The sequence below is a fragment of the Ixodes scapularis genome, unplaced genomic scaffold, assembly GCF_016920785.2.
Source record: "Ixodes scapularis isolate PalLabHiFi unplaced genomic scaffold, ASM1692078v2 PGA_scaffold2__306_contigs__length_199485367, whole genome shotgun sequence".
NCBI lineage: Eukaryota > Metazoa > Arthropoda > Arachnida > Ixodida > Ixodidae > Ixodes > Ixodes scapularis.
The window spans coordinates 115,821,893-115,849,727 of NW_024609857.1; the positions used below are offsets into that span (position 1 = coordinate 115,821,893).

At 46.9% G+C, this 27,835-nt stretch overlaps 1 protein-coding gene and 1 pseudogene across 1 annotated transcript; one reads left to right on the forward strand and one right to left on the reverse strand.

The window, feature by feature from the left end:
• Positions 1–2,330: 2,330 nt before the first annotated feature.
• LOC115332825 (decapping and exoribonuclease protein) lies at positions 2,331–27,456 on the reverse strand. The gene is made up of 5 exons (XM_042291999.1): positions 27,195–27,456; positions 15,087–15,309; positions 12,705–12,840; positions 8,050–8,135; positions 2,331–3,530 (listed from the first exon to the last, which is right to left on the reverse strand). The coding sequence occupies exons 1-5, from the start codon at positions 27,439–27,441 to the stop codon at positions 3,410–3,412; spliced, it is 813 nt and encodes a 270-aa protein (XP_042147933.1). The 5' UTR covers positions 27,442–27,456; the 3' UTR covers positions 2,331–3,409.
• On the forward strand, positions 2,530–3,402 carry LOC121836580 (annotated as a pseudogene).
• Positions 27,457–27,835: the final 379 nt, after the last annotated feature.

Genomic DNA, 27,835 nt, shown 5'->3' on the forward strand with positions numbered 1-27,835 from the left:
CAAAACTTATAAAATATGCAAATAGAACACTTGATAAACTAGACCTGTGATGCAAAAAAACAGTGTATTGAAAGTAAACGTGAATAAGACTTAGGCAGTCCCGTTTTACCCCAAAAAGAAACACAAATAATAATTAATTCTTAAAAATTAAAATTCGTTACATCATCAAAACGGTTAGCGTTTTTTTTTTTTTTTAGTTTAAGTCGTGGGATGATCACGTTGAATATGTTTTGTCCAACTTATCTAATATAGGGATTGGCATATGACCACAGGCATAATATTACACTTAATACGATTAAGCTAGCTACTAATCAGTCTTGTACACGTTACTAAAAAAAAGTAATCGATTACAATTACTATTACTCTTGGCTAAAAGTATTCGATTAGATTACTTGATTACTCGACGGCAAAATCAATTGGACATTACTTAAAGAAGTAATCGTTACTTTTCCGATTACTTTATTGTGTGAAGACACATCTTTAGCGCTCATAACAACGAACTACTTCCGACCTATATTTCACATTTGCACAAGTATTGAAGAAGAAAAACTGGCTCCCTCTTCGTGGTCGTTGCACCTTCACAATGCGGACACAAGCATAGAATTCGTTTGAAGACGTTTAATGATTTGGACGTTCGCCAGTGTGTGTGTGTGCGTGTGTGTTGGGGGAAGGGAGATGGGAGCGGAGGGGGTTCTAGATCTTGTTAAGCTTGAGCAAGGGTTGTCGCTCAAAGTTTGCGTCGTTCATTTTATTATTCACATGTGGATGAGCTCGCATGTTATACAAAAGAGCAGCAGCTCCAGGATTTGAAACGGATCAGGTGTAGTATCTATTAGCGGAAGAGGTCGCCCTGACCACTTCTCAACTCGAAACATTGCTTGTCACAAAGACCACGTAGGGGAAATGCGGAAATATTTCAACTGCCTTTGTTATATTTTGCATCCGCTTTAGGCATTCTTCGGTTCTGATTCTCCTACGGGCTACGAGTAGGTACACTAAGCATGACTTTTTTATTTTATTTTTATTTCTGTGTGTGTGTGTGTGGGGGGGGGGCTAGTTTGAACGAAGGAGTCACAAAGTTACATTATGCTTCCTTAAACTTCGCCCTGAATGGCCTTTGTCACTCACTGTGGCTTCCCTGGGGCTTCCCACTCCCAGTACCCCCCAGCTCGAAAAAACAAAACAAAAAAAAAACTGACATTCCACAGAAACTGTACGTAGAAAGAGATTGACCTCGTTTCCTACAGCTGCGCAAAAATCTTTTTTCCGTTTGAAAAAAAAAGCAAATTTTATTTTTGTCATTTCATAAAAAAAAGGCGTGTGCCCGGGGGGGGGGGGGGGGGGGGGGGAGGAGGGGTCCCGTGGACAAATTGTAACGGTTACAAGTAATTTTATTACTTCAAAAAGTAATCAGATTACTCTTGTGATTACTGCCTAATAAAAGTAATCAACTGATTACAAAATTACTCCAAAAAGTAATCGATTACAAGTAATTTGATTACTTGTAATACGTACGGTACAAGTCTGCTACTAATACATAATCATTATTTTACTCGCATATAAATTATGGCCACCTATTAGGGTGCACAACTACTCACACAATCTTTCAAATTCATATTACAAAAAATACAGAGAAACATTTGCAATGACAAAACTAAACGTTCAACTGAAATCCGTTTTAGTCAACTTTGTACAATGACAATTTATAATTTGTACAGATACCGCGTACGTTCTAGTTATAAAGAAAACATCAACAAGGCGCTATCTTAAAAATTTAACCAACTAAGAAAAACAAAAGAAACTTATTCATATCTCACACGAAGCATATAGAATCGTGGGAAGTACTATTTCCAGATTAGAACAGGGACATCATACAATAACAAACACTCTTCCGGGCATTCTTAACCAGTTTACCTCAGGAAATATTAAAATCGGTAATATATGGACAAGTCCTTAATGAAATCTGATGCTTAAACAAATCATCTCATTTCAACGGCCACTTGTTATGTCCAAGTTTTTATTCGTTTTTACATGTGTAAGGTATTTTTATTGACTGAGTTCAACGATATTTTTTCCTGGTTACTGTTAAATCTGTAATATTACATTTTTCATACGCGCCACTTTACTGCTGCTGTATGCTGGGGGCTTGAAGTCAGTCAAGCGGTTTATGACAGCTGAATCTCCTTGCCTTCTCCAACATTCATTTTGTTAGAAAATAGATACATTATTATCATTAGTAAATTTAGGTAATCAATTCACTAATTATCACTTTACGCTCGTAGCCTGAAGTCCGTCGTTGTGGACAGCGTGAACCAAAAAGGACCCATTTCTTTATTTGAAATGCATTTTATTTAAAATTTCTCTAAGGCTTTGGTGATACAACCTACTCGGAAATAATTCAAGTGATCTTTCATTTTCCATGAGGCAATACAAACAAATCCTTGAATACAATAAGCCACGGTGAGTGCTTCATATGAAACTTGAACAGTATAAAACTTATCAGAAGAAAAAAAAGACATTTGATGTTGTATGTCCAGCATGACAATAGTAAAGCCGGGGTCACTCTTCTTATACATCATACAAAAGGCAGTCTGCAAACATGAGTCACCGCAATATCCGTGGTTCGAATGCCGCGAGCCAAGTTTCTCCTTGAACTCAATGCCAGGAGGCATTCGAAGCACAGATCTCGCGGTGACTCGCGTTTGGATCAGTATGCAGATGATGTATGAGCAGTGTGACCCGTCTTTACGAAAAACAGATTTTGTTGGTGTATTGTTGGCCAACGACATGTCTCGAGAAACAATGTTTACCATAGGGAGTATTCACTGGCGGCCATATCTGTCTGCGCGGCTGCTGAGCGCGTGCTGACGGCGAGCTTCCGCAGTCCTTTTGGAGCGTGCATCTAGCACCCCCAAGCTTGCCGGTCTTAGCAGGCTATTAATGTGAGCTCGTTCTGAACATGCGCTCTATACATCGCCCTTAAATATGGCGTCCAGTGAATACCTCCTATACTCCGTTTCATATTTAGAATCGAACGCTGTAGAAGCTACCTGCGCGGGTGCGTGGCTTTATCTCTTGTTTCGTTTGCGCAAGAACGCGCGCAAATGATCTGCGAGACCAAACCCCATGCTCGCACCAGCAGCTTTGACAGCGCTGTGCACTAAGTATGAAACATAGTACAGGGTGCTTTCATGTGACGTCGATCCGCCATTTTGTCGTTAGATGTCAGCGTGATGGAACTTTAAACTTTTGTTCATAACCAATTTGAGGGTGTGATGTGAATCTTAAAAGTGCTCGCACTCTGCACGCGCCAGATTGCTCATAACAACATGGTGGACGAAATGACGTCGGGGAAAACACCCTATTCCACCATACTTCCTTAAACAGCCTTTTTTTTTTTAGTACGAAATCAATGAGAGAAGGCATCCAAATACGAAGACGTTAGGATGTGAAATTTGCCTGGATCAGAAAGCTTCTTGCAGACCACTCTTGAGTCTTCTTTGGGATTATAAGTAAAGAGATACACCACGCTGAAACAAAAAAGACGATAGTATGATAGTCTGACACGAAAAATCTGCTGGCTTTATCCAGTTCATTGGTTGCTTATCGCGCCAACGTCTTGCCGTCGCATGCGAACTCAGAATTGTCATGTAGACGCTTACAAACTCGGGGTGCCATCGGAGCGAGAAAATGTAAGAGCTTAGAGGCATTTATTTTAGCGATTTGCTCAACCAATGGACCAGTAGATAAACTGTAATAAAATGTAATAAAATAAAAAAGTAATATAATAATGTTAATTTAAGACTACATTTTCAAACCGATAATTCATCTACAGTTCAGCAATTCCGCCCTCACACTAATTCTTTACCATTTTCTCCCCTCACACTGCCGATTAATTAATGGCATGAGTTGCCAGGCAAGCTGGTTACTAACACATATCATGAGTCATTTTAAGAAATGTGGGAGTGTCTGTGTCCCAAGTAGAATGTGCATAATTTAGTACGCCCTATTTTCCTTATTTCCGTTTTGTGTAAAGTTGAAATGAGTTCTGTGTAACGTGTTAACCTGATTTCGCAACTTATTCTTCGTTAATTATGGATGATGTTATCATGTTGTTACAAATGTATTTTACCGCTCAACCCCCTCGCGTGACGCGTCAGTAAAATACGCCTTTCGGGTAAATAAATGAAATGAAATAAAATTTAAGTCGTAAAACCAAATGAATATTTGACAAGCGGCTCAACTGCCAGACGGATATCAGAAGGAATGCTTTACAATATAGTTGCTGAGTTATATACTAAAGGATGATCTGTGCGATAGAGAATCAAGAAAGGATAAAAAGGAGTGGCAAAAAAAAACTTAATGATTATTTATGGTTATATTGTAACTAATGACAGACGATCAGGTAGAAAAAAAACGAAATGAAGTAAAGATTTAATAGGGACGAACTTCTGCCAGAAACAAAAACAAGAAGAACAGACGTTGAGAAAGGAGCAGCGAGTGTCGGCGACGGCAGCAGCAAGCGACGGTCCTTCGGCGTAACAGCTGGCTATCCCGAGAAAAAATGAGTAAATGAACCTGCGAAACGGCGCTCGGCTCTTTCTCCACTATGCTCCTCATCTCAAATATGCGACCTAGGGCCCTAATCTCGACGCTTAACAAAAAAGTCGACGAGAAACCTGGCGGCCATGATTGGACAACGCCGCACTTGACCTTGGCGCCGGCCAATCATAGCCGCCGGATTTCTCGCCAACGTTTTCGACAAATGCCCAGATTGGGGCCCCTAGAATGCTCGGGAAACAGCTAGGTCGAGATTGACTAGGCAAGCTCATCTGGCCTCCTTCTCTTTTACGTTCCGAGTAAGAGTAGACACCACTCTTCTAGATGAACGGTGAAGCGTACCTTATCGATCATGCACGAGCAGATATATGTCCGAAGCTAGTTTTTTCTTCCCACCCCCCACTCCAGAAAAGAAAAAAAAGAGGAGCAAGTGAAATGTGGTAGAACAAGACTAAAAAGAAAAATAAAGACATGGAGGAAAGTTAAATCCGGGTGAAGCGTCAATGAAGGCTGGGTGGATTTGAAGAAATGTTTCCTATACTTGGTTTTACCTTTAAGTCCAGACGCAGCCAACGCTACGAGCTGATGGGACCAATCAGACAGCGTCAAAATCGCTTCATTATGGTGTTCGTCAGGTTTCCGTACGTGTTCTATCCTCGCTGAAGCAATCATAAGCAGAAAACGCATAGTGACGCCCTAGTTTTCACGATGCTTGATCAGTTCCATTACCTCGTAGCGTGGGCCAGATTTTAGCTGAAACAAAGTGTAGAGCCAACCAACAAAGGCAAGGGCCTCTAAAAGTCTATGCGGAGTACAAGTTCGTCTGGTTCTTGCACAGGGGTTGCGATGACGTCAGAGCGCCAAGCTCTTATTGGCTGATAAAAAAAAATATGAAAGACGTTTACAACTTCCTGTAGCGCCGATTTAGAGCGCAGCTCTTGAGGAGGAGGGGAGGGTACTTAGGAGAGGGTATGTCCCTCTTCCTCATCCGTACCCACTCCTCCTCCCCTCCTCCTTCTTTCACGCGTGAAACGCGCGTCGTCACGGGTACGTTTCGGCACGGTGACGTCACTCACACCGAAACGTCACGCGACGTTTCGGCGCGGTGCATTATGGGACGTTCCCCATAATACACCGCGCGGTTACGCCGACGCCGGCGCCGACGCCGCTCAAGCCGGAAACAAGCGCCTAATGCTGCGCTCTAGAAAAATGGCTAGATCTCAAGACACCTAACCTTTAAGGTCTGCCCGCTATCGTTTTAATCAAAGCCAATCAGACCTCGGTGTCGTTCTGACGTTACCGCAATTCCTGCGCAAGAAAAAGACGGCTTGCTCTCCGCGTACTCCCCGACAGCTTAACAAACCTGGGCTGTCGCTTGTTGTGCTCACGCCTGTGGCTTCGCCATTCGTTCTTCGACATTCTCGGCTAATGACACAACCTGGTTGGTTGTGGAGCGATAAGAAGATGCTCGGCCACTAGCCACACCCTGCCTTTCTTGAGCTGTCGGAGTAGCCAGCCGTGCAATACACTCTAAAAAAAAGCCCGTGCGTCTGCTTTCCCGCACAACACTCGGAGAGCCAATCACCGCAACTTACGGAGGTAGTTCAGCGAATGACGATGCGGAAACACATGTTTGGATCAAAAAACGCAGTCTGAGTTGTGACATTAAAGGAGCGGTGCAACGATATTCAACTGGAATGGTTTTCACTTGACACGAGCTCACTGGCACACCTGGGACTGAAGGGTACTCACACGCAACGCCACTGGCCAAGAAACTCGTTTGTTGCGGTGTAATTTCAAGGACAAAAGCGATCATTTTCATTCAATCTCTCCTTTGCAAAATTTGATGACGTAACGTGGGGATCGTAGTACACCCAAGTGACGATATTTGAATGCAGTTCATAGATTGGACCCGAGCATTGCGTGGGCACTCGACTTGGGCTCCTGATAATTGCTAGCTCGAGAAGCATTCGGGTAGTGACCCGTGTCCAATCGCCGCAACGACGACAACAGCCGAGCCATAACAATGTCTGGAACTCAGCGCGTGTCCTGCGCTTTGCCAACCCCAGCGCGTGGCAATGATCAACATTGGCGGCATATAATCGGGTCCAGATCACGTGGCCACTTGTTCCTGCTGCGAGTTGAGGGGGTGAACGCTGCTCGTTTTTTTTAATTTTTTTCTGGGACTTCTATTGCGTGGGGTGAAAAACGAACGCGTGTTTCATAGGTCATTAACGTTTGGGATCCGTTTTAAGCGGTATTTGCGCAAAGCACAAAAATTGCTGCATCACTCCTTTAAGCAGTGCAAAACGTCACGCTTGCATTGCTTAATTTCACAACTCAGACTGGGTTTTTGGGTCCAAACATATGTCTCGGCATTGTCATTCGCTAAGCTGCTTCATAAGTTGCGCTGATTGGCTCTCCGAGTGTTATGCGTGGAAGTAGAGGCACAAACGTTTTTTAGAGCGTACGGAGCGCAAGTTGGTCTGCTTCTCGTGCAGGGGTTGCAGTGACGTCAGAACGCCGAGCTCTGATTGGCTCCGATTGGAAGGATAGTGGGTAGACCTCCATGCTAGCTGCCTTCAGGTCTACCCACTATCCTTCCAATCGGATCCAATCACAGCTCAGCGTTCTGACGTCATCGCAACCCCTGCGTGAGAAGCAGGCGAAATCGCGCTCCGCATATGCTGGTCGGGGACGAGTCGATCCAGTCGGGAAGGTAATGTCCTCTGCTGTAGAATTCTCAAAATAAGCTATGACAAATTTTTCATAAAATCCTTGTGGCGGTTATTGTGAAGCGAGTTAAAGAAAATATAAGAAATTAATTCGTTATCGCTGCGGCGGATACGAGAAGAACTATTAGGGATGGTTATATTTGCCCGGAGGGGAAGGGGGGGGGGGGGGGGGGGTGAAAACGCTAACCGAGAATAACCATAGTATACAAATGAAACGAATCAAGCTAAATAGATAAATTTTAGGTAACACCTGCGGTTATCACTAGGGTATCCTAGGGTGCTTCAATGTCCTTCTGTTTAGGGTGATGCCACCCTTTGTAGTACCCGATGCCGACAGCGCGCGCTCACGGGGAAAATACAAAGAAATCAACGAAAACAAAATGTCGCCGTAGCACAGTCAACGCCACAAACGCGTGCAGGGCCACGCTCTTTCACGCGCTTTTGAACAAAAAATAATAATAAACATGTGGGATAAAATGGCGAGATGCCACCACCCTAAGCAAAGCGCACATGAAGGCACCCTAGGGTATCCTGAGTAACCACCTGCGTGAACGTGTGGTCGCTGGTGCAAAAATTGAGCGATTCTCGACCGCGTTTAGCCGAGGATCCTAAGGTTCGCAGCCTGATTTGAAGATACTGAGAAACGACTCTGTCGCACAAACGCCGCACACCAATCGAAAAGAATATTATAAGAGAGAGAGAGAGAGATAGCGATGGATTTCGTAATCATTCCCTTTGTCTTGTACCGACTTACTTTGGGTCGTCTTCGGTCACGCACTCCTTTACAAATGACAGCATTTTGTCGAGAAAGCTCAGGCAGACCATGTCCGACCACTGGCCCTGCAAAAAGGCAAGAGGAGCAGCTGTTCAGTTATTGGTCAGTTGTCAGAACCTCGAGTGCGGTGTCGCTGAGAATGTTTGGGTGAGCATAATATACTTTTGTCAGGGGTGACAAGTGACAAAACGATACATAGCCGAGATAACTAAATTTTTAATCTGGCGAGCTCGTGCCAAGAAAAAAACACCATATCTGGCGTCGCGGCTGTTTATGTCGGTTTATTAGAAAGATGGAACGCTGGCAAAAGACTGGCTGAATGCAGTGCACTTTGGTTGCTTTTATAGATGTTCTAAATTCGTGGATGGTTATCAGTTAGAAGGCATCATGACTGTCGAGGATATTCTGGATCTTCCCAGTAAAGCAGCAAATCGTAATATGAAAACAAGCGATAGGATTCGAAACTGGCTTATCCGCGCGTGGGAGCCGTGTGCGCCGCCAACTCCGCCAACTCCGGTATACGCAAGGTGTTTCAAGTTCCGAGTATTTTATTATCGCTCTCTAGCCAATGGAATTGCGGAATTATTTGTATCGGAATATCGAGCAATGATTCAAAAACAAAAAAAGCGTAAAGTAAAAAGACACGCTCTGCTTTTCTTAAGTTATCGATGGCTATAGCAAATAACTTCATGCATGATGCATTGCATACTATACTGCACTACTGCATTACGCTTTCTTAAAATTCTAAAGTGCTGCCCCTTTTGAGTAACTGAAATTTAGAAAAGTAGAGGCAGATATTCGGATCAAGTAATGACTGTGGCATCGGCAAAACGTGTTGTGCTTAACACTTTTTTTTTTCCTTTCTTTTTTTTATTCAAACAGACTCCGTGAAATAAAGTATGTTTATGCTCCCGGAATTTTTCTTTTGTTCAAATAGTGTTTCTTTTTTTTTTTTTTAGGTACTATGCCTTAACAGAATGTCCTGGTAGTTATAGTTGTTTTTCTTCGATGTGTCTGTTCGATAACGAACTGTGTTTTTTTGGCGCTTGCTAACTCGACCGGGCTGTTCTTTCGCTGTCCCAGTTTTTACTGATGAATATTTAGAACAATGAGTTGTTCAACTATGACTGACAGTAAACGATAACTGCTTGCATCTAATTTGAAGTCTTATATTTTAGAGGTACGAACGACTGGTCGTTTTGTGTATTCTTAACAGCTGCTCTTTGCCTTCGCAATTCTATTGAATTGACTGAAACACCAATTCTTGGTTAGTCACACGGTGAGACTGATTTTGGCTCTGTATAAATGCTCAAGCTGTAAAATGCTGTTTAGGGGTTTAAGGTGCGAAAGCTGCAAGGACCCAGGTCTTTTAACGCAACACGGGCCGCCACTCTGACTCCGCCAGGAGACTTCTTTTTTAAATACTGTGCCAAAATTTATTCGTTAAAAATGAACGAATTTTGAGAGCAATGTGCACTTTTTAAAATATGTCCGTAGTGGTGTCACTCCGAGGTAAACAAGTAGTGCCCACTCCTCGCTCCAGTCTTCAGGCTCCAAAACAAATTAAAATGTTTAGCCATTCAAAGCTACATGAATGATCTGCATGTGGTGTTGATAGCAGTTCACAAAACAATCGGAGGTGACCTATTCCAGATTTGTGAGAATCCGCAGAAAAGGCCCACTAATTCCAATACAGAAAGCGAGGTGAAAGCACGCAGTGTTCTTCTAATCTTAATTTTAAAAAAAAACAAAGAAATACTGGCCAGTGGCTATGACTGCCCAATATTTACCAGCCTTTCATAACCTACTTCCAATGTTGACCATCCAATGTTACAGTGACGCCGAAATTGACCATTTCACGCCAGTGTTACCCATATTCGGAAAGTCAGTTATACCGACAGGCCATTTGCCATGTTAGGCCAGGGTTCTTCCAATGCTGACAAGCCGATGATACCGAAAGGTCAGCATTGACCATTTTATGCCAGAGTTCAACCAATGTTCACAAGGCAGTAGTACCGACGGGCCAACGTTGGACATTTTTATGCCAATGTTCTACCAATGTCGGCAAGCCAATAATACTGACAGGCCAATATTCCCCAGTTTATGACACTGTGTTCTAGTATTGGTTGGCTGATAAACAAGTTGGGCCATCATTGGGAAACTTGTAAAATGACAGACAATACTGGTAAGTGATTGGCTCCACTGGAACATCACTGGTACATCTTTTGCATGTGTAATTCCAATTTTGGCTCAATACCATATGCTGCCTGGTACGTGTTACGAGAACCAATCAGATCTCCGCCTAGAACAACGTGGCCGTGCTCTCACATGTATACAAGCAGAACTCGTGTATGCGCAGTGCGGGAATGGCAGGCGCTTGGTTCTGGCAGCAAGTAACATGTGACTCCCACTCAGCTTAGAGGATTACTTAAAAAAAAAAGAAACCAGAAAGCTACTGCATTAGGCCTAGTAGTAGGAGGTAAAATAAAATTTAAGTACGAATCATACACCTTCAGGCCTCCTTGCCAATCTTTTCTAGATATCATACACATTCATGCTCTGTGTGGCCTCCGTGTGAATAAACTGATCTCACTAAGCGTTCGGCGTATGCTTTGACGACGCCATAACTTTCACGCACAGTGCGCAGGCTGCAGTGTATGAGACGGCTTGTGCCTTCTTGGGCTCTGCACGCTCAGGCCACCAGAGAGGTTGATGCGCTTGCAGAAAGTCAAGAATTCCCTCGCATCGCAACAGCGGTGGCATAACCAAACTGGCTGGTGAGACCGGTCTGTCGGCAGTATGTCTGACAGATTGATTCAAAGTTTGATGGCACAGGGGCAACAAAAGGCGCGATATGTCAAACAAAGGTCATTTAAAGACCCCAAACGTATCTTAGAAGTATCCCAAATGTACCCCAGATATTGGGAAAAGCTGCTGTAAATAGCGAACTTTATTTTTTTTTTGAAGTCACAAACACGCTGGAATGGTACTAAACATTGGTCACTGGGTAAATAAATATGCATAGAATGGAAGCTGACCTATAAAGAGCTCCGTAATGCAGAATTGCCGTTGAGAATCTAAACGCGTGCATTGCCATAAAATATGCAGGACAGTCAGCACTTTTCCACAGTTCTCACGGAGTTTCACATCCGCACAACAGACCAAGTACACATGAGTCGGGTGGGTACGACTAACTCGTAGGATAAGGACCTTAAAACGGCGTTCTCTATAGAAAGAGTCATTGATCTGATTGCTGCGTCATTTGCGCCAAACAAAGCCAAAGTGTTTAACCTGCTATATCCATCCACATTTTGACAAACTGTGGTAAATTTCCTCCAACATTGTGTGAAACCTTAATTTATCTTTGTAATATTGCAAATAATACAAAGAGAAAATCTTTATAACAATATACACGACCAGTCGTTACAATAGGCTCATTCGAGTTTTCAGAACTTTCAAATATCGCCTCAAATAATGTACTATTTCACTGCATTTCTTATAAAAAAACTCACAGTACTTGGAAGTTTCGCCATAATTCCCATGTTTGTGGTCTGTTTCGTTTCGTTGAATGCGTTGCTTACCGTTCACTGTTGTACTGCCAAGAAGCAAGACCTGTAGAGTATAGCCATCGCGATTTTGCGTGTCTTGTTTCGCCGCAGTACACCCAAATGCTAAGGGAAAAGCATTACTCCAAAGCGAAAGCGACAATATTTATAATACAACGGCTTGTATATATGATAGACTGCGACATCCTGGACGTACTTTTCTCCAATTCGAAACTCAGTAAGAATACTCCGGTATTGCAAGCATATTTATATGCACTCTTCTGTAGGTTTATTTGTTATGGTAAGACTTTTGTTTTGCTATTACATTAGGTGTAAGTAAATTATAACTAAGTTGACAGGAGCAGTGAATGGAAGTTTGGGAAGAAACTTAAGTATTTCAGTAGGATTGTTTTTGAGAAGGCATACTAATCAGTGACATGCCAATTTGTGTCATAAGGTTCTACATATAAAATGTAATTGACGTTCATAAGCAAATAACAAGTGCTTTAATTTTGATTGAATTATAAATTTCAGTTTTATTACAACCTCTAGAACTTGAAATGAAAATTAATTTTTGTGCTCCAAATTATTGTATTTTAACATTTATTCAGTAGGATTCGGTACCGAAAATAACCCTTCACAGCAGTTCCTGCTATGAATGGTTCCCGTCTTTAGTCATCTTCTTGTTCTGGTGCTTTTCCAAACAACAAACGCTCATGTGTTTAAAACTGTCCCTGCTGTGCAAGCGATGCTAAAAAAGGGTTGTACGTAAGTGAGAGAGGTGAGGTACACAATGTCTTTTAGTTGAAAAGGCCGACAAATTACTCCTAACATAATAGTGGCATTGGTATGAATGAAAATAAAGTGTGCACTTATGCTCCAAAGGTCCATTTTGCTGCTCCAAAATTGACTTATGGCAGCTCCAATAGCGATTCAGACCTATCACGTCGCCGAAGGAGCTCTCCCATCTCTGTAAGACAGGTTTCATGACAAAAAGATTGTTGTCGGTTTGCATGTCCCAGTGCAACTCACACGACTGAATGTTCGATAGGAAATGTATTTAACACGTAAGCAACGCATTGAAGTCACCTCGGCGAGAGAGGGCATCTCCTCGACGCTGAATTCTTCCACGGATTGCACCTCGCCATCCGCAGTCCGAAAGCCAAACACGATCCTAGGAACGCCTGCCAGGAAAGACTGGCTCCAGCAAGACAGGAGCTTCTTCCTAATGGGAGAAAAAGAAAGAAGACGCGTGCTACTGAAACAATCACGGGCATAGGCTGTTATCGGCGTTCTACCAATTTCAGAATGGGACTTGCTCCACCGATGCCCCGTGAATTTATGAGGCCAAGTGTCGGCGAACCGAATTTGCTCGTGAAAGTCACATTATACGCGTTTTTTTTTTTTCTCACGGATATCAAATTGCGTGTAACAACTTCTTTCGTATCTGTCAGCACACATTCTGATTGCACTTTAAACTATTTAAATATTTTTATTTCTACCTTCCATATAATTAGACATTTTTTAAATATCAATACAATCATGTTTATTGGGGTGACCATTCGATATCTATTCCTTTGGTAATGCGGGAGTGCGCGAAAGATGTAGTTTTCACTGAAACAAACGAACACAGATTTATAGGTACAAATTGCTCTTAATTAGTCTCGCTTTTGAAACTGAGTTCAAAACAAGTTTCATGTCAAATCTATATCTTAAAAAAATCTATTCTGAACATAATGTAAGTTAATATCGGAGTAGTATAATCGAAGGAAAACCTTATTGGGAACGATATAAAACTGAGCACCTTTTGAACAATTTATTTTTAGCCAAGTTATGGCGAAATCAGAACCAGTCACGCCTACAAAATAAAAAAAAGCGCAAGAAGACAAGGACAGAACAATAATAAATAAATATTAATAATAAATTGTTAAAAGAATGGAGAGGACAGCGCCTGTCCTCTCTACTCTCTTGTGCCTGTCTCTTTTTGCGCTATTTTATTTTGTACCTGAATATTCCCTATTTAGCCCAGTAACGTAGTTTCCCAGTTATGCCTAGTAGACACAATAAATCGGTCGTATTCGGTCATGAAAGGTGTATGTCTACTCAGGAATACACAGCATGTATACTTTACATATCACGAAATGCGTATTAGCAGTTTAAAAGGACGCAGGGTGTATTGGTAGTAAAATAAAACTACACAAAGTTCACTACGCTTACAAAAAAACAGACAAAAATAAAAAACGTGGGGTTTATTATGCACACATCAGCATCACTCGAAAACTACACACAAAGTGTGAGGTTTGCGTTGAACACATTCCGTGCACCCCGGTTTTTGTCAAAATGATCAAGCTCGTCTCATTTTATTAGGTACGTTTTACGGAATGTGACCTTATGCTTGCTTTCCTACGCAGCCGTTCTACGCCCCTGCTGTTTCCATAATGCTCGGCGAGAGCCTACGCCGCTTAGTTCAGTTGAAGGGACACCCGGCTAAGAATAGCTTCGCCGCAGCTTCGTTCTAAATGAGACCTGTGGGCGTACGTACTTTGTATATGACTTTACAGGCTGTGTATACTCTCACGAATAACATCATAGATAAAAGTGTCAGTTTTTCTATGAACTTTGACTAATAAAAGTAACCCTGTGTTAAAAAAATAATGATTTACCCCTGAACTGAATTTTGAGCGCGGTGAGTTCGTAGGAGAAAAAGGTCTGCCGCCGCCGGATGAACTTGGGCTCCTGGTTCGGATGAGCTATGATACTAGCACGTTTTTGACGTCCCATGAAACCGTGACGACACTTGACACTGTGTCCTCAGATGATATTATGACGTCACAGGACGTCATGATGTCATGGTGTCACGCGAGATTAGGGACACCTGATAACGCGGCGGACGCCGGACATCCTCATTTCAAGTTGGGGGAAGGGCCCGTAGTAGCTATCGCTGTAAAAAAAGAAAGTGGCACAACTCCACACCTCACAGAAGGGATGGGATACGCCTGTCACAATACCGCCTTGAAGATAAGTTCTGCTCCCCCCAAACCGTCATCCTTAGTGGATAGACGCAGCGTTGCCTAGCTTGTGTCAGCAGCGTCACCGGCCAATATTGCGCCAGCGCGTCTCGCTGCAGCGTCACGCAACAAACGCGACGCTTGTTTTGAGACGCTGCGAAGTGGCAGACGCTTCGAGTGTACCACTTCGCAATGACTCTCGTCGAACTTCGCAGCGAGAGACGCGGCGAGAACCCAATTCGCGGCAAAAGACGCAGAAAGGTGGCAGACGCGTTCGTCTGCCACTTCGCGGCGACACTAGTCCAACTTCAGCGTCTTTGCCGCTTGGGGGCAGGTCGGACATTCACTAACAGTGATGTCATGCGGTGGCCTTGTCTTCTAGTGACTGTTACCCTAAACACATTCTAATACTTGAAACGGAATTTTGACCGCGGTGAGCTTCTGGGAAAAAACGGCCTGCTACCCGAAGAAGTTGCGTTCCTGGTTCGGATGAGTTAAGATTCTGGAGGTCTTGAACTCGACGTAAGCGGCAGTGGACCCGGGCTCTTGCGGCACATCGTTGTCAATGGCGTCCACTTCAGCCGAGAAGAGTAGCGAGTGGGACTCCAACCTCCCTTTCAGCACAATGTAGAACTGGTCGCCGGTGCGCAGGGGGCCGTTGGTGTCAGGAGCTGCGCCTGGCCGATCTGCCGACGATGTCAAGTTAGAAATATTTTCACAATTCAAAGGGAAGTGACATGGCGGGTCGTCGAAGGAAACATTACCAAAACGATCAAAAAAAAAAAACAGCATTCGTGTAGGTGGTAAGGCGTTCTTTGATTGTTGCAAAGTGGGCTTCAGGGTCCGTGGGTACAAGGCACTCACGGACCCTGAAAACCGTTCAAGCTATCTACACGCGCTCACCAGCATAGGCATTTTGAGAGGAAGGAGAAGTGAAAAACTGACAGGCTCGCAAAAATCTATGTTTAAAAGTCTATTAAGCAACACCGACGGCCGTCATATTCTGGGCACTGCTTCGGAGGAGCGAAGCTCATGATAACGAAGTGCTCGTGTCTGATGCAAGATGATAATTAAAATGCCTGCCCATACTATGGCGGCCTCGGAGCAGCTATTAGCGGCGAGATGTTTCGGTGGCGCTCTCGTTCGGTTACCTTTTGTGACGTCATTACCTTGTGAACAATAATTTCGATGGTGTTTGTGATGGGCATGGTGGAAGCCTGAAATCATAGCGCTCTCAAAGCAACACTGCCAACACTGTCATAATTGAAGTTCTTACATTCCTCTTATTTCCGTCGAAGAGAAATCCTTTTGCTGACGTCACCGTGAGCATTCGGCCAATTGTGGTGGGCCGACCACAGCGACGCTTTCGATCGCTCACGTATCCAATTGGCGACGCGAGCGATCGATGGCGTCGCTGTGGTCGGCCTGCCACGATTGGCCGAATGCTCATGGTGACGTCAGCAAAGGATTTCTCTTCGACGGAAATAAGTCTAATGTAAGAACCTTAATTTTGGCGGTGTTTGCAGCGTTGCTTTGAGAGAGGAATGATTCCAAGCTTCCACCAATCTAATTAGAAACACAATCGAACTTGTTGTTCGCGAGGTAATGACGTCACGAGAGGACACCATAGGAGGGCGCCACCAAAATATCTGCAAAAGTGTTCCAAAAGCCGGGAATCCTAATGATCAAAGAAACTGCGCCGACTTTACTTAACAAGATTAACAATTTAATCAAACGTTTCGTCTCCCATGTGGGAAACATCATCAGTGAAACCTACAAGCAGGAATTCCTGCTTGTAGGTTTTACTGATGATGTTTCCCGCATGGGAGACGAAACTTTTGATTAAATTGTTAGTCTTGTTAAGCAAAGTCGGCGAAGTTTTTTTGATCACCAAGATATCTCGCAGCCAAGACTGGAGGGAGCGCATTTTTGAGAAGTGTACATTGCTCGTCTTTGCTCCCACGATCGTTACGCGGTAGGCAGGTAATTTAGCCAATGGCGAGACGCGGCAGGGTCGGTGGTTATCTCTCGTTTCTATGGAAAGAAAGAGAGATATCGAGAAAGATAGTAAATGCTGATTGTTGAGAGTTTGGCAGTGTTAAAACTGGCGCCGGCTACTACACAACTTGAAAGTGAGAAGAAATAGTAAGCATATTTATGGTACACGAGGTACGGAGGAATGCTAACAAAAAAATGAAAGCCGTTTACAACTCCCTGTAACGCCGAATTAGAGCGCAGCTCTTGAGGAGAAGGAGGGAAGGGTACTGGGGGGTGGGTCAAGTGACCTGGGGGGGCGGGGGGTCACGTGACCTTGGGGGAGTCACGTGACCTTGTGGGAGTCACGTGACCTTGGGGCGTGACGTGACGTCGGCGGGGTCACGTGACCTGGTGCCACGTGACGATGCCGATGACGTTATCAGTGATGATGACGATGCGGATGCCGGTGACGTCATCAGTGACGTCACTGATGACGTCATCAGTGGCTATGACGTCAACGGGGGGGTCACATGACCTCGGGGATATCCCCAGGTCACGTGACCCCGGGGGGTCACGTGACCTGGGTAACCATCGTGACCCTCGTGAGGGTAACCCTAGTAACCCTCGTGAGGGTAACTCTCGTGACCCTCGTGAGGGTAACTCTCGTGACCCTCGTGAGGGTAACTCTCATAACCCTCGTGACCCTCGTGAGGGTAACCCTCGTGAAGGTAACCCTTTTGAGGGTTACTGACCCTCGTAACCCTCGTGAGGGTAACCCTCGTGAAGGTAACCCTTTTGAGGGTTACTTACCCTCGTAACCCTCACGAGGGTTACGAGGGTTAGTTACCCTCAAAAGGGTTACCTTCACGAGGGTTACCCTCGCGAGGGTTACTTACCCTCGTAACCCTCACGAGGGTTAGTAACCCTTGTGAGGGTAACCCTCGTGAAGGTAACCCTTTTGAGGGTAATGAACCCTCGTAACCCTCGTGAGGGTTACGAGGGTAAGTAACCCTCGTGGCCCTCGTGATCCTCGTGAGGGTAACCCTCATGAGATTAACCCTCCTAACCCTCGTAACCCTCACGAGGTTTACGAGGGTTGCGGTTACGCCGACGCCGACGGCGACGCCGACGCCGACGCCGACGCCGACGCCGCTCAAGCCGGGAACGGGCCCCTAAGAGCTGCGCTCTAAAAAGTGAAAGCTGCTTACAACTCCCTGTAACGCCGAATTAGAGCGCAGCCCTTGAGGAGGAGGAGGGAAGGGCACTGGGGGGAGGGTTAAACTAACCAGGGGGCGGTCACGTGACCCCCAATGCCGATGATGTCACCGCTGAGGTCACTGATGACGTCATCATTGACGATGACGATGCGGGTACCGATGACGTCATTAATGACGTCACTGATGACTTCACCAGTGATGATGACGATGACAATGCGAATGTCGGTGACGTCATCAGTGACGTCGCTGATGACGTCATCAGTGATGATGACGATGACGATGCGGATGTCGGTAACGTCATCAGTGATGATGACGATGACGATGCGGATGCCGGTGACGTCATCAGTGATGCTGACGATGACGATGCGGATGCCGGTGACGTCATCAGTGACGATGACGATGTGGATGCCGGCGACGACATCAGTGACGTCACTGATGACGTCATCAGTGATGATGACGATGACGATGCGGATGTCGGTAACGTCATCAGTGATGATGACTATGACGATGCGGATGCCGGTGACGTCATCAGTGATGATGACGATGACGATGTGGATGTCGGTGACGTCATCAGTGATGATGACGATGACGATGTGGATGCCGGTGACGTCATCAGTGACGATGACGTCATTGGGGGTCACGCGACATCGGCGGGGGTCACGTGACCTCAGGGGAGTCACGTGACTTCGGGGGGTCACATGACCTCGGGGGGTCACGTGCCCCCCACGAGGTCACGTGACCCCGGTGGGGGGCTCGCGCGGTGCATTATGGGACATTTCCCATTATGCACCGGGGTCACGTGACCTCGGGGCGGTCACGTGCCCCCCCCCCCCCCCGAGGTCACGTGACCCCGGTGGGGGGCTCGCGCGGTGCATTATGGGACATTTCCCATAATGCACCGCGCGGTTACGCCGACGCCGACGGCGACGCCGACGCCGCTCAAGCCGGAAACGGGCCCCTAAGAGCTGCGCTCTAAAAAAAATGAAAGCCGCTTACAACTCCCTGTAACACCGAATTAGAGCGCAGCTCTTGAGGAGGAGGAGGGAAGGGCACTGGGGGGGGGGTTAAACTAACCAGTGGGGGGTCACGTGACCTTGGGGGTCACGTGACCCCCAGTGCCGATGATGTCATCACTGACGTCACTGATGACGTCATCACTGACGATGACGATGCGGGTACCGATGACGTCATTAGTGACGTCACTGATGACTTCACCAGTAATGATGACGATGACGATGCGAATGTCGGTGACGTCATCAGTGACGTCGCTGATGACGTCATCAGTGATGATGACGTCATCAGCGAGTGATGAGTGATGATGACGATGCGGATGCCGGTGACGACATCAGTGACGTCACTGATGATGTCATCAGTGATGATGACGATGACGATGCGGATGTCGGTAACGTCATCAGTGATGATGACGATGACGATGCGGATGCCGGTGACGTCATCAATGATGATGACGATGTGGATGCCGGTGACGTCATCAGTGATGATGACGATGACGATGTGGATGCCGGTGACGTCATCAGTGATGATGACGATGACGATGCGGATGCCGGTGACGTCATCAGTGATGATGACGATGTGGATGCCGGTGACGTCATCAGTGATGATGACGATGACGATGTGGATGCCGGTGACGTCATCAGTGATGATGACGATGATGATGTGGATGCCGGTGACGTCATCAGTGATGATGACGATGACGATGTGGATGCCGGTGACGTCATCAGTGATGATGACGATGACGATGCGGATACCGGTGACGTCATCAGTGATGATGACGATGTGGATGCCGGTGACGTCATCAGTGATGATGACGATGAGGATGTGGATGCCGGTGACGTCATCAGTGATGATGACGATGACGATGTGGATGCCGGTGACGTCATCAGTGAGGATGACGTCATCGGGGGGTCACGCGACATCGGCGGGGGTCACGTGACCTCGGGGGGTCACGTGACCTCGAGGAGGGGGTCACGTGACCTCAGGGGAGTCACGTGACTTCGGGGGTCACGTGACCTCGGGGGGTCACGTGCCCCCACGAGGTCACGTGACCCCGGTGGGGGGCTCGCGCGGTGCATTATGGGACATTTCCCATGATGCACCGCGCGGTTACGCCGACGCCGACGGCGACGGCGACGCCGACGCCGACGGCGACGCCGCTCAAGCCGGAAACGGGCCCCTAAGAGCTGCGCTCTAAAAAGTGAAAGCCGTTTACAACTCCCTGTAACACCGAATTAGAGCGCAGCTCTTGAGGAGGAGGAGGGAAGGGTACTGGGGGGGGGGGGGTGAAGTGACCTGGGGGGGTCACGTGACGATGCCGATGATGTCATCAGTGACGTCACTGGTGACGTCATCCGTGATGATGACGATGACGATGCGGATGCCGGTGAGGTCATCAGTGACGTAACTGATGTCATCAGTGACGATGACGATGCGGACTCCGATGACGTCATCAGCGAGGATGACGTTGACGATGCGGATGTCGGTGACGTCATCAGTGACGTCACTGATGATGTAATCCGTGATAATGACGATGACAATGCGGATGCCGGTGACATCATCAGTGACGTAACTGATGACGTCATCAATGATGTTGACGATGCGGATGCCGGTGAGGTCATCAGTGACGTCACTGATGACGTCATCAGTGATGATGACGATGACGATGTGGATGCCGGTGACGTCATCAGTGACGATGACGTCATCGGGGAGGTCACGTGACCTCGCTTGGGGGGTCACGTGACCCTGGGGAGTGGTCACGTGACCTCGGGGGTCACGTGACTTTGGGTGTCACGTGACCTTGGGGTGACCTGGGGGCCACGTGACCTTGGGATGACCTTGGGGTGTCGCGTGACCTTGGGGTGACCTTGGTTACGCCGACGCCGACGCCGCTCAAGCAGGGAACGGGCCCCTAAGAGCTGCGCTCTAAAAGGAACAAAAGTGGGGATCAGAAATTTGAACACAGTCACAGCAGCACAAACACAAATGGGGTAGGTATACTATACAGTATCACAAAAGCCCGAAGGGGCAGACCAGAAAATAGGTATTTTGTATGAGTTATTCTTCGCCACAGAAGACTTCTGGGTTTATCCAGTGTCACGAACATATAATCATCGCTTCTTACATACGACACGTTGCACACTGTCACGCTCACTCATGAACACGCACGATCATAGGTGGACAAGCGCCTTACCACCTAAGAGCTGTTCAAGAGTCCACCGTCTTTTAAAGAGTCTCAAATATTCCTAAGCGCGGCGGACGTACTCTTCGAGCTTTCCACTTCGGCCCGTCTCGTCCTTTCATATATAATCTCCTTCTTTTATCTTTCCCCAACATGGCTCCCCCCGCAATTTATGGGAGGGTGCGATAAGAGGATTGTCTTGCCTCCAGAAAACCGAGTTTTGCGTTTTGCGGTTCGGCCAAGGGCTCAATATTTCTTCAAAACATGGGTCACTCCTTGTATATTTTCTTGTCCAAATGAGTGCATACCTTTAGTAAACCATATTTTACAGCTAAAGGCTTGTTCATACAGACCCGTTTTGTTACGTTACGTTACGAAATGTAACCGGGAAATCTGCGCTTCGTATTAAGCGTGGCTACCAATTCAAGGAGATAGACTAGCACGCGACATTCGAGACACGAATGTTTCGGTGACTTAGACGTAACGTAAGAAAAACGGTGCTGTGTGAAAAGTTGACCCGAGCTCAACTTCTTACGTTACGTTACGACGAGCCTTGTGTCCTCGGTTGCCACGGTAACTGACCGTCCTAACTCGTCGTCACAGAAACATCCGTCTTTAATGTCGCGTCCCAGGCTATCTCCTTGAATTGGTAGCCTCGCTTAATACGAAGCACAAATTTCCCGGTGACTTTTCGTAACGTAACGTAAGAAAACGGGTCTGTGTAGGGTGCCTTCATGTGCGCTCTCATTGAGGCACCCTAGGTCTGTGTGAACGAGCCTTCAGTGTGAACGGGCCTTTAAGCTTTGCTAGCGGGAACTCGTGTCGACCCTTCGAAGCATGGATTAAGCACGTGCCCACAAGGCCGACTCTCCGCAGCGTACGGCCTACTAAAACCCTTTAATGTGTTATTGGGATCCTCCGGATAAACATAAGTAAATATTTATTACTAAGACACAAATAAAAAAGACCCCTTTTGAGAGGACTCGAATGGTTGTTATAAATTGTTTTACGTATTATTTTAGACCTTCATGCACACTGCTTCATGGAACCCATATGCATCGGTAATAGACCGATCTCACCAGCCAGTTTTACTACGCCACCGCTGCCGCAATGCATCGAGAGAACTTTACTCTTTTTGCACGTGCGACAACCCCGCTAGAGCTCTTCGCGTGTAGAGCACAAGACGGCACGAGCCCTCGCGTGCACGGCCGCGAGGGCTCGTGCCTTTTTACAGAGACACGGGGTGCCACATTCAAAACACGGCTCCGTTTGCAAAATATGGGGGCCCTGAGAAGGGCCGTTTAGACCGCTACCAGAACCTATAACTGACGTAACGAGCACTTGACGAGCGGTTGGCGCATAAGTCGTCTTCATGCACGCAGACGGGCGACGGGCTCAGCGCAGCGGATCACTCGAAGTCACCGGGGCCGTCAGAATCCTCGTCCTCCGCACTATAGGGAAGGTTCCTGTCTGCGTCGGGGCTGTAGATTTTGGCGGCCGCGGCGACAAACGACTGGAATCTATCAGTGTTTCCGCGCGCCTTCTCTCTCCTCCAAAACATGAACTTTGCAAGGGGACCAGTAAAATGGTGGCTCTCGCGCCGTCCAGATGGAATAGAGTTTTTGACGTGGGCCCAGGTGCCCTCCACCGTATTGGTGTGCGCACCAGTGTTCGGGTCGACAAAGTGCAGCTTGTGGTTAACGGTGAGGTGCGTGAAGCGAGCGTCATCTGCAAGCTTGCGATAGCCAGCCCAACAATCTGTGATTATTCTTGTTCCAGGGCGGACCCACTTGGCTATTAGCCCTAGCAGGGTTTTAGCGTCACGGGTCTCCACGGGAACAAGAAAGCAGCACCCGGTGCCACGCTCCACACCGCCGAAAACCCACTGGCCAGGCCTTAAATACCCGCGATGGTACTTTCGCCGCCCGAACATAGTCTCGTCTAGTTCTACAGTCATGCCTTCGCCGCCGATCATCTCTGAATGCGTAAAGACGGCATTTACCACAATCTCCCGACAAAGGCTCGTCCAATCAGTTATTGTCTTACTTGCGACATCAGTCTCCCGCTGAATGGTGGCGCACGGTAGGTTCTGGCAGCAGAGGTAGATGATCTTCATGAGTTGGGGAAGCGTCAGGTGCGATCCCTCGAAAAAAAAATCGCTCCGTAGCGAGAACTCGCCCCGGCACTGAACCTTCACCGGCTTCCTCTTGGGCACCTCACGAGTCATCCATACACCGCATCTCCAAGAATACCCATCCGCAGATCTTGCGCGGACTTGCAGCGTCATCCCAGCTTCGCACTCTGGGCACGCACGAAAAGCCAGGAGCAGGCCCATGCCCTGAAGCAAATTAATTGCTTCAAGAGGGTCTTTCATGGCGTCATGAAGACGGCACAAGTTAAACGCCATGGCTCTGCGATGCTCGCCCCTGGAAGAATAAAGCGCCGAGGGGGCTAAACGAGCAGAACTGCGCGCTTCTTTGCATTTATTATTTTTATTTGATCCGCCTTTTTATACCTCGTGACACCATTCTAACAAACTGATTGGTTAATCGGTCGGGCCATGTCATCGCGTGACAAAACAAACGCCAATCGTATGACCAGAACGGTTGCCACGGTCGGCATCTTTACAAAGAAGACAACTATCGGTCCCAACAACAAAATAAAGTAACAAAGTGAATAAAAAAAAAAAAGAGGGGAGCCATTCTCGGGCGGCGTGTTCTTTGATGAAAGGTGGTGCTCGTAATGGTTACTTGTTTGTTTTCTTCTTTGTTTCTTTACCCTAGAGGATGCCACGACCGTTATTTGAAGCTGATTTGTTAATTCAATAACAAACAACGCGTTGAAACGAAGGAGGGAGGGAGTCTTGGACGTCAGAATTCTTGAAAAGAAAAGTAAGAATGCACAATATATACCGTACTGCAAGACCGTTATACTATGCACTCGGCGAGGCCTCATGACGCCGCCGCCGACCGTTAGGCTATTTACTTTGTTTCTTTAGACTTTTATCGCGACCACTACTCCACCGTGCCTCAGATTTTCCAGCGAAGGTCCGGCAGTTTTTAATAATTATTACTATTGTCGTCTGAAGGGCACTCTTTCTATGCTGCTTCGTTCCTGACGCCATAAAAATATTCTTTCTTTTTAGATTATAGGCGCGAAAAATCCACACTTAGTAGGGAATGAGTAGCAGCACCCAGATGTTGGCCTAGACTCTGCATTACTTAGGCCCTAGTCCGTGGGGATTTTTCGCGCCTACAATCTAAAAATAAAGAATGGCATACACACACATCACACGCTCACGCACTCAAAGTTGGTCTAGAAGTTCAGTGTCCCCGACGTGTTTTTGTAGCGCTTTCAAAACGATACACTAATACCTCCATGTGCTCTCCGGCCCTGGATTTTGGTGAGAGTAAATGGTCTACGGTCCAGCACTTGCAGCGTTCTTCTGATGTCTTATCGTTGGGTGCTGTATTTCCGACATGCACACAAAAGATGCTAATAACAAATATAAATAATTGGGCTAATTAATTATTGGACTAATTGTATCCACAAACCAATCCGACCTTGAACTAAACTTTTTTTTTTTATACGTGGGGCAAACTTTTCCCGCCCATATTTTTATGGCGTCAGGAACGAAGACGAAGCAGCATAGAAAGAGTGCCCTTCAGACGACAATAGTAATAATTATTGAAAACTGCCGGACCTTCACTGGAAAATCTGAGGCACGGTGGAGTAGTGGTCGCGATAAAAGTCTAAAGAAACAAAATAAATAACCTAACGGTCGGCGGCGGCGTCATGAGGCCTCGCCGAGTGCAGAGCATAACGGTCTTGCAGTACGGTATATATTGTGCACTCTTACTTTTCTTTTCAAGAATTCTGACGCCCAAGACTCCCTCCCTCCTTCGTTTCAACGCGTTGTTTGTTATTGAATTAACAAATCAGCTTCAAATGAGGGACGTGGCATCGCCTAGGGTAAAGAAACAAAAAAGAAAACAAACAAGTAACCATTACGAGCACCACCTTTCATCAAAGAACACGCCGCCCGAGAATGGCTCCCTTCTTTTTTTTTTTTTTATTCACTTTGTTACTTTATTTTGTTGTTGGGACCGACAGTTCTCTTCTTTGTAACGATGCCGACCGTGGCAACCGTTCTGGTCATACGATTGGCGTTTGTTTTGTCACGCGATGACATGGCCCGACCGATTAACCAATCAGTTTGTTAGAATGGTGTCACGAGGTATAAAATGGCGGATCAAATAAAAATAATAAATGCAAAGAAGCGCGCAGTTCTGCTCGTTTAGCCCCCTCGGCGCTTAATTCTTCCCGGGGCGAGCATCGCAGTGCCATGGCGTTTAACTTGTGCCGTCTTCATGACGCCATGAAAGACCCTCTTGAAGCAATTAATTTGCTTCAGGGCATGGGCCTGCTCCTGGCTTCTCGTGCGTGCCCAGAGTGCGAAGCTGCGATGACGCTGCAAGTCTGCGCTAGGTCTGCGGATGGGTATTCGTGGAGATGCGGTGTATGGATGACTGGTGAGGTGCCCAAGAGAAAGCTGGTCAAGGTTAGTGCCGGGGCGAGGTCTCGGTACGGAGCGGTTTTTTTTTCGAGGGATCGCACCTGACGCTTCCCCAACTCATGAAGATCATCTACCTCTGGTGCCAGAACCTACCGTGCGCCATCATTCAGCGGGAGACTGATGTCGCAAGTAAGACAATAACTGATTGGACGAGCCTTTGTCGGGAGATTGTGGTAAATGCCGTCTTTACGCATTCAGAGATGATTGGCGGCGAAGGCGTGACTGTAGAACTAGACGAGACTATGTTCGGGCGGCGAAAGTACCATCGCGGGTATTTAAGGCCTGGCCAGTGGGTTTTCGGCGGTGTGGAGCGTGGCACCGGGTGCTGCTTTCTTGTTCCCGTGGAGACCCGTGACGCTAAAACCCTGCTAGGGCTAATAGCCAAGTGGGTCCGCCCTGGAACAAGAATAATCACAGATTGTTGGGCTGGCTATCGCAAGCTTGCAGATGACGCTCGCTTCACGCACCTCACCGTTAACCAAAAGCTGCACTTTGTCGACCCGAACACTGGTGCGCACACCAATACGGTGGAGGGCACCTGGGCCCACGTCAAAAACTCTCTTCCATCTGGACGGCGCGAGAGCCACCATTTCACTGGTCACCTTGCAAAGTTCATGTTTTGGAGGAGAAAGAAGGCGCGCGGAAACACTGATAGATTCCAGTCGTTCGTCGCCGCGGCCGCCAAAATCTACAGCCCCGACGCAGACAGGAACCTTCCCTATAGTGCGGAGGACGAGGATTCTGACGGCCCCGGTGACTTCGAGTGATCCGCTGCGCTCAGCCCGTCGCCCGCCTGCGTGCATAAAGACGACTTATGCGCCAACCGCTCGTCAAGTGCTCGTTACGTCAGTTATAGGTTCTGGTAGCGGTCTAAATGGCCCTTCTCAGGACCCCATATTTTGCAAACGGAGCAGTGTTTTGAATGTGGCACCCCGTGTCTCTGTAAAAAGTTCACAGGAAAGACCCAGCAAAGGTATGTGGTCCCAAACTTGGATATCGCGTGTTATGATTCAAATAAAAAATTTTCTTGTTTATTTCGCGCCTTTGATCCCAATAAATGCCGCCGTTGCAGTCGTCCCGCGGTGCTGTTGCTCGCCCATTCGCCGCCGGCGTGCCTCAGCTTCGTCGTCTTTGCTAGCGGCGCACCGGCGGAGGCGGTTGATCTGCCAAACTGCGTTCGGCTTTGGCTACCAGACGGCGTTCGTAAAATGGCGTCAGCTGTTGCTGGCTTCACGCGGCGGTACCGTGCGTGCTTCTATTCATTCGGCGTTCGTTGCCATGGTGACGGCGAGGAAAGCAGACGAACTTTATGTTGCGGAAGAACGCTGCGGCGCAGCGATACCAGGTGCGTTCTAAGGCCCTTGCCGCATGCTTTTCAATGGGCGGAAGGCGAACAAAAAGAGTTCGAAATAAGGACTTAACGCAGAAGGCTGCATTTCTCCAGCGCCTCATAATTTGACGAGCCTTGCACGAAAAGCCTGTTTTTAGACCGGAGTTTGGAGATGGTTTTTTTTACAACAACATGGGTCTAAAGTATGAATGTGCCGAAAAAGGTTTACCTTAAACAGAAACAAAATATCAAAGAGAAAGAAAAAAGTATATACCCACCAGATGTCATGTACTGTTCAAACTTGTGGCCCCAAAAGTTCATCTTCTGCTCGACCCTTGCATACTTAGGATCCCAAGGTCCTTCATATTCCCTTTTGAACTTGCACAAGTAGAGGGTGTCCTTGTAACGCGTGGCAGAGACCAGCCAGCTTTGGTCGGTGCTGAATGGTGTGCGGGCCACTGTAGCCAGCATACCTCGCTTGCACACGAAGTTCACTCCCAGACCGCCCCTGAAAGCACAAGACATATACACGGTGCTCCGTATAGAGAGGCATTTATGTATGGCGGATATTTTACCCAGAACCGTCTACCTGCGTTATATTACGGGAGCTTGCATCTACTTATGCCGCAAGTCAACTGTGAATCGTCGGTTCCGCGATAGAATTTAGTTTATCGAAAGCGCGATTGACGCGGTGAGCTGTAGTGGTGCTTTGTGACTCCGGACTTAGTTGTGTGTGAGAGAGTTTGAGTACGTTTGAAAGCGTTGCAATCGCGAGTAACCAGGGCATTCGTACTTCGTATGCCGCGCGCCAAGCTGCTTTTTTTCATTGGCTGCCATGCTCCATACGAAGCACAAATGACCCCGTGACTCGCGGTCGTTTGTCATATATCTATCACAGATCGCATTGCGTGCGGCGCCG

What these genes read in the sequence shown, in the direction of transcription:
- LOC115332825 (XM_042291999.1), bottom strand. Translation starts at nt 27,441, where the DNA reads ATGTCTTGTGCTTTCAGGGGCGGTCTGGGAGTGAACTTCGTGTGCAAG. An exon ending in AGATGCCCTCTCTCGCCGAG is followed by an intron (nt 8,136 to 12,704) that starts GTGACTTCAATG and finishes GCCTTTTTGCAG; the next exon opens with GGCCAGTGGTCGGACATGGT. An exon ending in GTGACCGAAGACGACCCAAA is followed by an intron (nt 3,531 to 8,049) that starts GTAAGTCGGTAC and finishes TTTTTGTTTCAG; the next exon opens with CGTGGTGTATCTCTTTACTT.